General features: G+C 39.8%; 1 protein-coding gene across 1 annotated transcript in view; it reads left to right on the top strand.

Annotated features, from left to right (window-relative positions):
• The window catches only part of pcbp4 (poly(rC) binding protein 4), a gene marked incomplete at its 3' end in the record, with an annotated part of 67533 nt that overhangs the window by 30789 nt on the left and 22468 nt on the right, over nucleotides 1-14276 (top strand). The window contains exon 8 of the mRNA XM_083971635.1: nucleotides 4510-4581. Coding sequence (XP_083827761.1) covers nucleotides 4510-4581 — 72 coding nt within the window. The remainder of the gene's footprint in view (nucleotides 1-4509; nucleotides 4582-14276) is intronic.

Genomic DNA, 14276 nt, shown 5'->3' with positions numbered 1-14276 from the left:
AAGAAAGGTAGAGAAGAGGATTGTAGGAGAGTGTGATAGTTAATTGGATGAATAAAGGGAAAGATGAATGGAGGCGTGTAAAATCTGATTTGTAGACAAAGAGAGGAAGGAGGGATGACAGAAGGAAGCACGAGGGGAGGAGAGGAAGGGAAGGTGGGGAGAAAGGCATGGGTGGATGGATTAATGGGTCAGATAGGTGTGGGTGTATGGAGGGAAGGAGAAATGATGGATGGATGTAGAGGAGGACTGAGGAGGAGATGGAGGAATGGATGGATGAATGAGCCAGTACATAATTTAGTGTCAGAAATTTGCTTTAGTTTGCAATTTGAATGTTAGAGAGAGAGAGAGAGAGAGAGAGAGAGAGAGAGAGAGAGAGAGAGAGAGAGAGAGAGAGAGAGAGAGAGAGAGAGAGAGAGAGAGAGAGAGAGAGAGAGAGGGAATGACCACTTGGATGCTTTGGCTTTATTCACACACACACACACGCACACACAACAACAACACACACTTCTATGATGGGTCATGCATGGTGAGTGGCAGCTCCTGTCACCGCCCATCCAGCAGGATACAAACGAGGCTTTTTCATGTTTATTCATTACTAATCATGACTATTCATCAGATGTGTGTATAGATGCTGGAGAAGAAATGTCATCTTGTGTGTGTCTTTTAAACATGTGCGTGTGTGTTCACACGATATAATATGACAATCTTCTCCAGCATGAATGCGCACCATTTAGCACCTGCGTCTCAGCATAGAGCTGTTTACACAAAAGGATTAATATGGATTTATCACAGTGTCAGTATAAGTGCAAAATGATCTGAATCAGACTTTCAGTTTCACGTAGGATGAGTCTTAAACCTTTGAATTTCCCCAAAGAAAGTTTAAAGAAGAAACCTCAGGATTTAATAAATGTTAAAGATGTGTTTTGTAGAGTCAAATGTCCTATAAAAGTTGAGTTTCTTTAAAAGCTTATAAATTAGATTTGGAGAAGATTATATCTAGAGTCAGTTTATTGTCTTAAATTAAAAACTAAGAAAAATTACATTCTGCAGTTCTATCTCACACAAAAACATTCACCATTTGCTTTTTATTTGTTTCCTCCGTTTCTCATTAACAGTAGCCTAAATGATAACTCTGCCAATACTTTATTTCTTGTTATTACAATCAGAAATAATATAAAAAGTCAAAGCCAACAACATGTTAATCCTTAATGCCTTCTGACTTCCTTCCTCTGCCTTTGGCTCTCCGATCTAATCCTGCTTTTAATTTTTCACCCAAGACATAAATCTGTAAACACAGGACACAAATAGAAAGTTTTAATTCTTAAATAAATCTCAGTAATTTCTTCAAACAGTTGATCACTGTAGTTTTTTGACTAACAGGAGGAAATGGTGCATCTGTTGGACTATTTTCAGATGCGGATTAATCCAAATTTGGTTGTTAGTGTATTGAGTGTTTCCAGCCGTGGGATGTTGTTCATGGAGACGTAGAGGAACATGAGCATCACTCTGTTGCCGTGCAGTGAGTCTGCACAATGAGCAGACTGTTGAATATCAATAGTGTTATCCTTAAAGTAAATACTTGAAATGCTATAGCTGCTGTAAGATGGATGTTAGCAAGTGTTGCCATGGAAACGCTCTCAGGACTGATGTGCCTGATTGTTTTTCTATCTTCATGTAGTTTCCTACTTCTACACACACATTTCTACAGTGAATAAACTGAGGAAAAATCATAAACAAACATGAAAACGACTGATGTTGCTCTACCAGGATCCAACCTGAGGCTGCTGCCACGGTCTATCACTATACCCACATTAATTCTGTTGATTACAGTATCATACTGTGACATTCTGAGCAGAAGCTAATTACAGCAGTGACTTCATTTATTACCAATTGGTAGTTTTTAGGAACTAGTAACTTGAGAATTGTAGTCAGAGAATGTAAAAAGAAAATCAAGGTTATCTTTATTTACATCAATTTACAATGCCAATTATTTTGTGCGCCAAATGTTGTTGTACAAAATGATTACCACACATCTTTCAAGATCAAATAGGCACAAGGAAACCTTTCAGACTCTCTGCTTTTCTCTACATCAATATAATACGATATATTATGATGTAAACAATGATGACAAAAGAACAGATTCTGAATCAGATAATTAGAAATATACAGTATAGGCTACAATGTATTGTCAATAGGTCACATAAGCCAGTCAACTATTGATTGACTTTCATACCGATTCTTAAATGTCCTTTTTTGTCTAGTCTTGTACGTTATACAAGTTTTATAAAAATCCATTTTAACAACAACAAATTACAATACACATATACTTTGGTGGACATTGGTGGTGTTTAGCCCTTTTCTCCAAGGCCCCCGTGTAGTTGACATTATAGTCATGAATGATCTTTTTCTTTCTTTCTTTTTTCTTTTTTTTTTTTTTTTTTACATCAAGATGATATATCCGGATGAAGTGCAATAACTTTGGTGGTCAGGTCAACATTTAACAACATTGGTTTTTGACTACATACTGAAACATTCCCATCAGCTCCAGCTCTTCCTTGTGTTTACTGTAGATACTTACATTGTAAACTAAGATGATGAAATCAGCAAACATACTGTACACCTGTGAAACATCACCTTGAGTATTTTGGTTTTGCAGACATGATTGCATTATCACAAAGCCTGACAGAGCCAATTCTGAATCTCCTGCCTTTTTTAGCTCATGGGAAATAAGGAGTTAATTAATATCAGGTTGATTTATATCAACAGGGATGAAGAAAATTAACTTGATTCATTTTTTTTTTGTCTTTCTCTCGTACATCTTCCCCTGATCTTGTAAAGCGCTGCGAGACAATTAAATTGAGGTTGAATTTGAGCAATCCAGATATACTGACTGTTAGAGCCCTAATTAGCCCTTTCTGTACTCAAATATCACAAAAGTTAAAAAAGAAAAAAGAAAAAAATCCTTCATCGTTAACGATTTTTCCCTCTAGGTTTTTCAAAGCACCTTGAGCTCTGAGGAGTTACTAGAGATGGAAACCCGGATGCTTAATTGGTTGAAGAAATCTTGCTGTGTGCATTCAGCGGTGCATTGAAGCTTAGCGCAGCGGTGCAGGTTGTCATTTGGTCAGTGTGAGCTATGGATGATTTTCCCTGTGAGAGTGGCACAACTGAGATCTGTCTGTACTTGGTCACACATCATTGAACTGTAACAGATATTGTTTGGAGGTTTACTCGCTCGTGGTTGGATGTCTCTAGGCGTTGTTGTCTGGGGGCATTTGGCTGTTTGTGGATGAATGCTATGAGGCCCATAGGTGTCACTACAGTCAACTGTGGAATAAACATGTCCCAAATATTGAGAACAAGTTCAAATTGCGCCTCAGCAGCAAAAAGACTTAAAAACCAGCCTCACATCTCCACATCTGAAAAAGGCAAATCAATACGACACCAGAGAGGATTCAGTAGAATAGGTACACATTTAACTTCATGGCACGTTGCAAAGTTTCAGCTCTTTAAAGTCTAAAGATTAAGTTAGAAACCTTGGTGAGTGAATCGACTCAGATTTGCCATGGTCAATGTTTTATGATCTCAACCAACAGTAGGAGTCAGAGGTGTCACGTCAGGACCAAGTGCAAAGGAAGTTTTAACAAGAAACAGGAGAACTGAGCACATTTCTCCTGCTCCTACATCTTCACATTAGTTTCCAGTTTGTAATAGAGTGAGGTTCAAAGTGGTGCAGCGGGTTAATAAACCACCTTGGCCCATTTCTGATATGATGTGTGAATGTGATGTGGTGCTCACTGAATGTAACTCGGGTCAACGGTGTTGAAAGGAGAGAAAAATACGGAACAGTAGCTCAAGGATGGAAACAGATCTGCGTTGGTTCCTCATGTTCACACATTCACATTCACACATTCTTTTGTACTGATCCCTAAAAATATGGTTCAAACACATTTGAGGCCTAACATGTTACTGTTACACAATAAACGTATCGTTCAAAATGGCTCCAGTGTAGAACTGACACACTGGCAGTCCAACAGTGTTGTGTGGAGCTACTGTTTAGAAAAAGTAAACACAAACTTAATTTGCAGAACACTTAACGTTATTTTTGTTTTGTGGGTCAAACAATGCAAGTTAATCACTTCTGTTGTAAGGCCAAGTTCCTAAATTGGTCAACTTATTCATTGGTCTCCTTGCTGCACTTTGACTTCCTTTTTTAATCTAAGTACTGTATGATCTTATCACTGCACTGCCAATGAACAACAATAATTTCACAGTTCATTCCCTGACTAAACATATTGTTGACAGAAGTGTAACCCAAACCAAGTCATTTAGGGTTTATAACAGTTTTATAGTAATGATCACAAACACCAATGTCAGCTCCACCCTCATGAACTGTGGCAGGGATCTGTGAATGACTTGGTTTACTGGCTTCTTGGTTGTTTGATTGTGATGAGTGCAGCTCTTAACTCCTGTGCTGACTGTGCTTGTGTCTCTTTGTGCCGTCTGAAGGTATTCGAGGCATCGGACTTTGGCTCTCACCCCCTGTTCTCAGTGGCACAGGGAGGAGTGGACCTGCAGCAAGTGAGTATGGCCGCCTGGGGGCAAGGGTTGAGGGGTTAAAGGTCATCTCATATGTGCTCTTAACTTTTTGACCTGCCAACAAATTGTTTTGATGCTTAAAAGATGGGAAACCACTTAGACTACCTATTCTGTGTTTGGATGTCAAAGATAAGAAAAGAACACAGTAATACAAAAATTTGGCATTAAAATATACTTCAAAAGTAAAAGCAATAATGCTGAAAAAATTATCTTCTTTATGTTTTATCATAAATGTTAACTACACGATTGCTTGTAAAAATACAAACATGAATCTCAATGCCATTATTGTTATAACACAAGTGCAATGAGGTTGATGGCTACTTGTGACAGTAGAGTTAGAGAACAAAAAACACACGCACATTCATTAGGATAATGTATACAAAAAAAATGTACATAGATTAAAAGATTTAAGAGATACAAAACTAATCATAAGGGGTGGTAGCTGCATTATGGAGGAAAAAGTCAGAAGAAGTTTTCTGGGTATCACATTTCCTATTTCAGGGTTTGACAGAGTGGAGTGCCGTGATCGTGCAAGAGGGAACTGTTGCAGTCACATGTTGCAATGATTATTTCTGGTTAATGCAGAACAGCAGTGTTGTAATTGAGAATTGTTGAACTTCACGTACCACCTCAGTGAGAGTACCGTGTAGAACATGTGACAGCAACTCTTTTAAATCACAGGTGATAAATGAAGGTATTTAAAGGCCTCATTTATAAAGGAAAAACTGCCTGGTGATACAAAACGATGTGACAGGTTCATGTGTCGACTCTTAACATCTTGTCTGGATATTTAGCTGTGCAGCTCTATGTATGATATGAAGAGATTTCTTCTAAAACCAGATAAACAACAACCTCCATCAAGCCAGGGACAAAACCACAGGACCCAAGTTCAATCACATTCGTTAATACAATGTCACTGTAAATTCACACATGGCTGATCAGAGTGGTCAAGGATCCCAGATGAACATCTCTGCACCAAGAAGGTCAATAAATAAGACACCTCTTCTTTTTCACATGAAAAAAGCTACAAAATGCAGTTATGTGGAAAGGCTGAGTGGAGATCATGGCCATGAAGGAAAGAATGAAAATAAAGAGATGTAAAGAAAAAAAGAAAAGTGAAGGGATGCTGGCTTGACAGAAAAATACTTATGTAGGAAGATAAGGCAGGGAGATAAAAACGTTCTGAGAAACAAAATAAGTCAAAAGAGATCAACAAAGGCAGCAGCACCTCCTGTCGTATCAGTTTCATTCTGCCTGGTTAGTTTAAAGCTGAAAAATCAGCCGTCAAACACCCAATACCTCAACACACCAGAAACACATCTGTTGGGGATTACTGACTGTGTTTATTTTCCGACTGGTCTGAAATCAGCCTGGTAGATCATATGAACATGGAGGAGATTGTAAAACAGCTGTTCAGAATTTCAACTATGACTGCGAAGATGAAATGGCCAATTCATAGGGTAATTTAATGCGCACCAATCTGAGGTACAAGAGGGAGAAACCGTCAAGCATGTTTAAAAATGTCTTCAGGCAGCACAGGAATTGGGGCAAAAAAGAGCACCAAGTGGATCTTGTACTGGTGCTTTATGAACACCCAGACGGACTAGAGACACAGGTATCCATGTTAGTCAAGACCAAGCAGCAGCTTCCTGAAAAGCAACGCTGACACTGAAGATCCAGAAGTTCAGTGTTAGATTATACTGACATTTTATACATGCACGCCTCAGCAGTGACTGAAGCCCCTGAAGTCAATCCACCGTTCTGCCTTGAGATTTATCACTGGTGATAGTTATAGGCCACCGTGACCAGTATGCCAAGGCTGGGTGGCCCTCTCTCTTTGTACAGCCTGAAGGATACTGGGTTTTATTCATTTATAAAGCTCATGCTGGTCCTTTACCCCCTGACATTTCTTCACTGTTTTCCTGTAATCTGGGCTCTTATCAGGCACCATCATGTGATTGGATCACTCATCAGGTCTTATTTTGCTCCTGCAACAACTGACGTAGAATTATAATCTAAAACGTTCTGCACATCATCACATCTTACTCCCAGATGATCCTGTTTTAGCTGATCTGCACACCTTTACTTTCATATTTAAATTATTGTCAACACTTTTTTCCTTTCCTGACACATTTGTGTATAAGCTCAACGTTGGTGTTCTTTGTGTCAAGGATGTTTTAATCTATCTTTTGCTCAGCTACATTGTAAACAAGGTCTCTACCTCAATGTATTTCTGAGTACTTCCTGATTCAGTTCCCATGGACTCACATGTTATAGCAGAATAAGACATGTTTTACTGTTTACATCCAGGACTAAAGTTGTGGCGAATTTCGGGTGTGGCTTCTGTGAGTGACAGGTGGGTGAGGGTATCTCGGTCTCATTAGCCGAATGTTAGGAGGCAGAGTCACACACTGCCTCGGAGACTGTGTCGTTGGTTTCTTGGTTGCAACACGTCCCTCCACCACAGCTCAGGAGTCTGACCTCAGCATCTGTTCTCTCACAGTCTGGTATCGTGTTGCTTCCTGTGGCTGCAGAAACTTCCTGTCCTTTCAGACATCCCATGGTTGGTTAGCTCTGACTGTCAGCACAGCAGGAGGGCACTTCGCTCTCCATGCAGCTTTGTTCAGTGATCAGTGTCCTCGTGTCCCCCCCCCACGTCCACCTGTGTGGTTTCACTCTAACAGATGTTTACCGCCCACCACCCAGGCCTTTGATGCATTTTTTTTAACAAGCTGGCAGTGAGGATATCAATACTGTCATGCAATTGTTGTTGATTTTTCAGCATAAGTCAATCAAGAGTTTATTTTTAATACATCTTTTTGTTTTTGTTTTTTGATTGCACCTGAGCTGATTTTATGTCTATCTGTTACCATATGGTGCATTTTCTGGATAGTGACAGAACATCACAGTTTGGATCTGCTGTTAAACCCACTCCTGTGCTTCCTAAAAATATGTATCATAATGTATCATAGAAAAAAGATAAATTAGATATCAGCTTAAAAAAAAATACTGATTCCCTGATAGTCTGATCTTCCTTTGTCAGCTTTATGTGCTTGGACATCACCATCTATATTTTTGAGTCGCCCAATACTCATAGAAATTAGCATATTGGTTTGCATTAATCAATGCATTTTGCACTGCAAATAAAATTATTTACTCTTTCGCTCCTTTCATTTCATTTTTGCTGCAATGAACCGTGTACTGTGCAAACATTGCCTCACAAATAGCTGTCATGTGAAGGCCAAGGCAGGGTGTTTAGATTAGACTCCCCGTGACTGAACATTGTGAGGTCTGTTTCCTACAGCAGAGCGTGTCACCATCATTAGCTGAGTGTCCTTCAACCAGGCAGTGAACCCGCAATCATTGCTTACACATTTATTCTATTTTAGACTGAGAGTCAAGCCCGGGGCAAAAAAAAAAAAAAAAAATCCATGTACATTAAAATACTTTTCATGTACAGAGTCATCAGAGGGTGTTGGTGTGTGACGGCCTCAAACTAAATGCAGATGTCGCCCATTAATGTCACTTTCTCACCCTGATCGCACATTTGTTTTTTCTTGTCCTCTGTATTTATTTGTGATTCGTCCATGATGGTACTCATGGCTGATATTAGCGAGATAGGCTAAATTGGGCAGGTGTGTGGTTGAAGGCACGGAGGCACACTGACTGTAGAGAGGAAAGGACAAACAGACCTGATATTATCTGAATGACTGGTTTTTAATCTCTACGAAACAATATGTTGAATTGATTTACTTGTGGATTTTAGCACGAGTTCTAAACTAAAGTTGCATGGATTGTATTTTTACAGTAATCTTGAGAGCTCAACTGCACCTTAAAAAGAGGTGTCATAGATATATCGGAAATAAACTTTTTTTTATTAATTGTATATGTGCATTATGATACATCCATGCACATGTGTCCCAAACAGGTTAATCATTTTATTGTCCCGTTTGAAACACTTCTGCTGTGTTGTGATCGTCTAATTGATGTTATTCTCTGAATGTATTTGTTTTGCTTATTTGCATGTGTTTCTTTAAGCTGCAGTGTGTTGAGCTTTCATGGGCCACTGTACATTTTACTTTACCTTATTATGGCGACACGTTGGTGCAGTGGTTAGCACTATCACCTCACAGCAAGAGGGGCCGACTGGGGCCCTTCTGGGTGGAGTTTTCATGTTCGGGTGCAGGTACTCTTAACTTTGGCTTCCTCCCAAATACATGCAGGTTAGGTTCATCCGCGACTCTAAATTGCCCGTAGGTGTGAATGGGAGTGTGAATGGTTGTCTGTCTGTATGTGTTGGCCCTGCGAAAGACTGGTGACCTGTCCGTGGTGTACCCCGCCTCTCGCCCTAAGTCAGCTGAGATAGGCTCCAGCTCCCCCGTGACGTGACCCTAGTGAGGAGCAGTACAGAAGATGAATGAATGAATGATCAAATTATTAGTATTAATAGTTAACAGCTCCTGTCGGTCTCCCTGGTTCCTGGTTAAGGTTAGAGATGTTTTAGTTCAGCCCTTCTCTGGTAACTACTCCGACCTGAGCTCAAGCCGTTCACTAAACAGCCGACAGCATTTAATGTATCAGAACCCGTGAGGTTGTAAAATACTAGACGGCTGCTGACATTGATTTTAATTCCTCTAACGTCGTCAAATAAATCCAAGGATAAGTCTGAAATTTCATGAATATATTACGATCTAAACCCCCTCATGAGAACGTGTTGCATTCCTTGATTTTACTGTAACATTGATTTACTTTAATTGTGTTGTGTTCACTTCAATTACTGAATTAAAAAGGTGAAGTGACGACTTAGACCTATGACTTTGGTTTAAACCTGAGTTACAGAGCGAACAGTGGGACTCACCACAGGTTCAATGACCCTGGGACCCTCACATGGACACTTGCGTCTGAGTGACTTAAGTTCAGATGCTTGTCCTGAGAGACACGTCTCTAGAGAGAGAGACGTGCAGACAGACTTGTGACAGATGGACATTTGGATTAAAAGACTGAAGAGGAATAGAATATCACTTTACTCTATTACACACCATAGTGCACTGACAGCTCAGTGTGCTCAAGACCCAACATAGCTAAGTGGTCTATGTGTGTACGAGAGACACTATTTGTCAGTCTCAGGGCCTTGGGAGTGTCAGTTAAAGCAACAGTAACACTAGCTAATGGAAGCTCTGCGGGACTGATGGGGGGAGAGGAGGAGGAGAGAGAACATGACAGGTAGAGAATGAAGAAGAGACAGGAGGGAGAAGGAGACAGCACAAACATTTGTGGCTAATCTCTTTCACAAGTACTAAGTACACAAATATTTCGTTTTAAAACACGCTTTTTAAAAAAATGACGAAGATGAATGTTGTATCAGTAATAATCTGCTTCCACACCAACACAACTAAAAACATATAATAACACATAATAATTGTTCCCGAGTCTCGCTATAAAGTGAACTTTGACCTCCAAACACTGACACTGTGCAGTGAAGAAGTTAATCTCTGAGTTCTTGGAATTTAATAATCCCATTTCTTTTTCTGACGACACCTTCATGGAAACTTTCACAGTAAAGAAACCTTGTGGCGATAGAATGGCCAGAATTAGAGTCATGGGCATGTTGAAACCATTATTGATCTGTCTTCCTCAGCCTTAGGGTGTCTTTCTTCCTTCTGTCACGTTACTTCATCGTTTGCTCCAGTTGCAAATCCATACTAAGGCCAGATGTGGTTTCAGCAGACAAAGTACAAATGAAAAGCAAATTTTCATTAAAGAAGAAAAGGAAGTAGATGGAGTGAAGAGGTTTGGGTGAACAACATGAAGAGAGTTACAGTAGTGCAGAGTTAAGTGTCTGTGCGATGTGATTAATGTTTTTTATTCATTATTTAGTCCACAGTCGGGGGCTGAAAAGAGGGCATGGTCTGTTTATATGGAATTTCTGGTAAAATCACTCATTTGCTCCCTGTTGACAGATTCATCAGCGGTCGTTTCCTCTCATTTCTGGGATTTAACATTAATCTTATAATTTCAAGATTATACTGTAGTAGTGAGAATTTCTCACTGATGCCATTGGATGGAAATTTGCTGCAATGACGCATTTGAACACGAGTAGACACTAAGCACACTGACTCAGTGAGGAAGTAAACAAACAAGCGAATGAGTGAAAGTTTGCAGAGTATTAAGTAAATGTATTTATTTACATGTAAAACAAGCTTGGAAATGAGAGGAACTAAGTCGAAAATGATGGGTCAAATATATACTGTAAATGCAGTGCATTCGATCCAGTTAAGGAAATCTCTGCCTATTATAATTGTTTAATATGAAGATTTATCTGAAAGTGAAACATGCAGGTGTAGACGGTTCAGTATTGAGACATTTACAGAGTTTTATCCTTGACATCTTTCCATCAGTATTTTTTACAGATAAAATCTTAGCTCATGTTCCACACATCTCATTTTCACCTTGACACTTATTCTAACATGCTGTGCAACTTGACAATAGAAGGAGACTGAGCAGCTGAACCATTATGAGTCCACACTGAGAGGCTAATGGAAGCTTTTCAGATACTTTTATCAATAGCTTTCTTATTCAAGGAAATGAACAACTTTATTTTCCAGTAATATGGCCTCAAAAATCTATTATGGGCTGTTTTTTTTCTGAAGCTCTCATTTGTTTTCATCTGACATGCTTCAGCAAAACAGTTAAAGTTTGACCTGGGCAACCTTTTGGTTTAAAAGAAAATACTATTATTTTTTTCCCATCCTGTTAAAAGCCTCTTTTCTATTCTATCAGATTTATCTCTTTGTTATTTGACTACAGATGATGAGAGTAAATGTAGAAGATGATTCAATGCAGACACAAAACGTCTAACTTTAAACTCCAATTACTGATGTTTGCAACAGAAACACATAGATTCAAATAGCAGATTTGCATCTCTTCCCTACCCCATATACAAATCCTGATATTGGTAATTTGGTGGTATTTTTTATATTCTAAATATTCTCTTTTATAAATATTCTAGGTTCCATATTAACACTGAAAATATCAAAGCTTCAGTTCACAGAGAAATGCATACAACCTGAATTCAGAGACTGGGCCCTAAAACCAGCCGTCAGCACTTCTGTGACTTTGTGATGTCACAACAAAGCAGTTACCAGGCTGCGCCCACCTTGAGTGTTTTACCTGAAATCTGCTCTATTTTTAAGTGGGTCAGTCTCAGTCTTTGACTGGCTGACATCTAGAGAAGGAGATGTTTATACATATATATATATTTTTTTTTTTTTCATGAATCAACACTTCATATAAAACATAGGAGAAGAGGAAAATATGAAGCTTTAAAGAACTTTTGACAAATAATTGAATTCCAGCTTGGTGTTCATTGCTCAGATGACACTTAACACCTCATCCCTGATCCCTACTATATTAAAGAACTGATGCATATTCATGAGAACCTTGCATTGTTAATTAATTTGTGTATTAATAACATTTGAGTTTCAAAAGAGTAATTAGTGTGTTTGCTGTTTAGCTCCACCAGCCATCATTAATACTGAAGAGCGGGCGGTCCTGAAGGCCGAAAAGATCCATTATAACATCCAGAGGAGCAAACAGCTGTAACATGGCTGAACCCGCAAGACAAGGCAGGTTTAAAATTTTAGGCGATTATGGCTTCAGAGGGGGAAACTCTGTCATTACTCATTACACAGACTTACTGCAGAGTGGAAGGCCACTCTCAGGAGACAGCACGGCATTGCTCAACACTGAAGAGTCGTGATGATGGAGCGTTAGAGTAAAGGGTAAAAACCAACCGGCAGATAATAAGCAAAACAAAATTCATTTAGGTTGTATGTGTCAAGAGAAACAACTTGAGTAACTACAGTACCTAACAACTTTGTACGCAGAAGCTTTATCACATTTCTGTCTCTCCAGCAGCGTTATCATGATCTATAGTTGGGTTTTGTTCCAAGGCGACACCTATTGGTTGTAGTAATTATGGCAGGAGCTGTGGTAATTGCGGTGCTATGTTAGCTGAACAAACAGGATGGGTAGCGTGAGGGGAGATTAATTGATCACACGTAGCATCTTGCTCTCGCCCAAGTGTGTGTGGGAAACACTGATCAAAGAGGAGTCCTCCCCAGGAGGCCTCTGAGGACAAAAAAACGTGAATGGCGCGACGCGAATGAAGCGAACACGCAAATTGAACTCACGTGAAATATTTGTGCGAATGCCGTGAGTAAAAACAAATATTACAGTGGGAAAACTCGAGTGAGTAGAGCGAGGTGAATATTTTACTCGCGCCCGGTGTGAACGCACTGTAAGGCTACGGAAACCAAAAGAATTTCATTTTATATTGTGTTTATACACTTATACTACTGTAATATATCCATGGGTAGTATATTCAGATTTTGCCAATAAACCTTGCCAATTATTACACACCTTTAAGGTCACTGGTCTTTGAACAGTTGTTACTGCTGAACTGGGCTGAAACCCAACACTTTCTTACCTGCGGTGTTGTTGCTGCCACGTTAATTTTATAACCAGCACGCTATGAATGTTGGGATACGTCAGGCCACACATCTGTCTGTAGGAACCTTTGTTGCCAAGGTAAAGCATCACATATTTGATGCAGCCTTGTTACACAGCTGTGATGCAGTCACTGTTTTTTAGCCTAAATCTAACAGAGCAATAAGCTTTTATTATTGTAACCATGGTGACAGAGGTCGGATACATCGATGTCTGTATGTATTTATTATAGTCACCACAGCAGACTTGTGAGCACTACGTCTAGCAGACAATCTGTGGGTCATATCAGAGGGTTAAAACAAACAACCGTTAACCTACTGTTTGTGATCTGAGTTCTATAATGGCAGTCAGGTGAGGTGATGCCCAGCCATGGGGATTTGGTTGTGTTCAGTCCACTCTCACAGAGAAATGTGTGAATCCAGCTGGATTTCTTATTGCTGAGGTAACAGAAGCATCACTGTTGCACAGCTGCATCCCCCCTGTTAGGCATGAGGTAAAGAGGACAAAGTGTGACTCGGCTCCGTACAGGTTTGAACTCCTCTCCTAAATTTCAGCACAAACACAGCAGGAGTCTGAAAAAATAGGCGCTTACAGTCTGAGAAAACCTCAGTGGATTTCTCTTTGGTTAGACGTGACGTTTAATAAACGCAGCTGCAGAAGTGCATCAGCGGCTCCTCCTGGCTGCGGCATCTGATTCATGCTGCATTAGGCTGTTCAGTTGAATTATTGCATGCATGGACCATTTGGACTTGGGCATGTTATGGAGACTAACATCTTTACCACCGTGCATAAATATTTAGCAGCGTATCTGCAGATGAAGGCGAGAGATATTAGAGAAACAAGGGGGGCAAGCACACCCAGGTCGATTGAGCTTGTAGTCGCCTGTGTTTTTCTTTCCTTTTTTAATCTCTTTGTATTTCTTGCTGCTGCAAACAGCCTGTTCTCCACATCCCTGAGTTAGCATCGGGAGTCAAGAGTTCAGCAGCAGTGGCAATGCAGACTGCGTCAAGGATAACACTGTGAAATCTGTGTGGTGAACCTCAGGGAGACACACAAACGCACAAAACATCTCTCTCCCATACAAAGTCCTCTGTACCCAGGCACACCAACTTTGTCCCTGTACACTTTAACACACACAAACTCACAACCCTTCAGCCTGTAACCATGCG

This window comes from Trachurus trachurus (assembly GCF_905171665.1).
Source record: "Trachurus trachurus genome assembly, chromosome: 5".
NCBI lineage: Eukaryota > Metazoa > Chordata > Actinopteri > Carangiformes > Carangidae > Trachurus > Trachurus trachurus.
The sequence above is the reverse complement of the archived record's forward strand: the minus strand, read 5'-3'. Positions and strand labels throughout refer to the sequence as shown.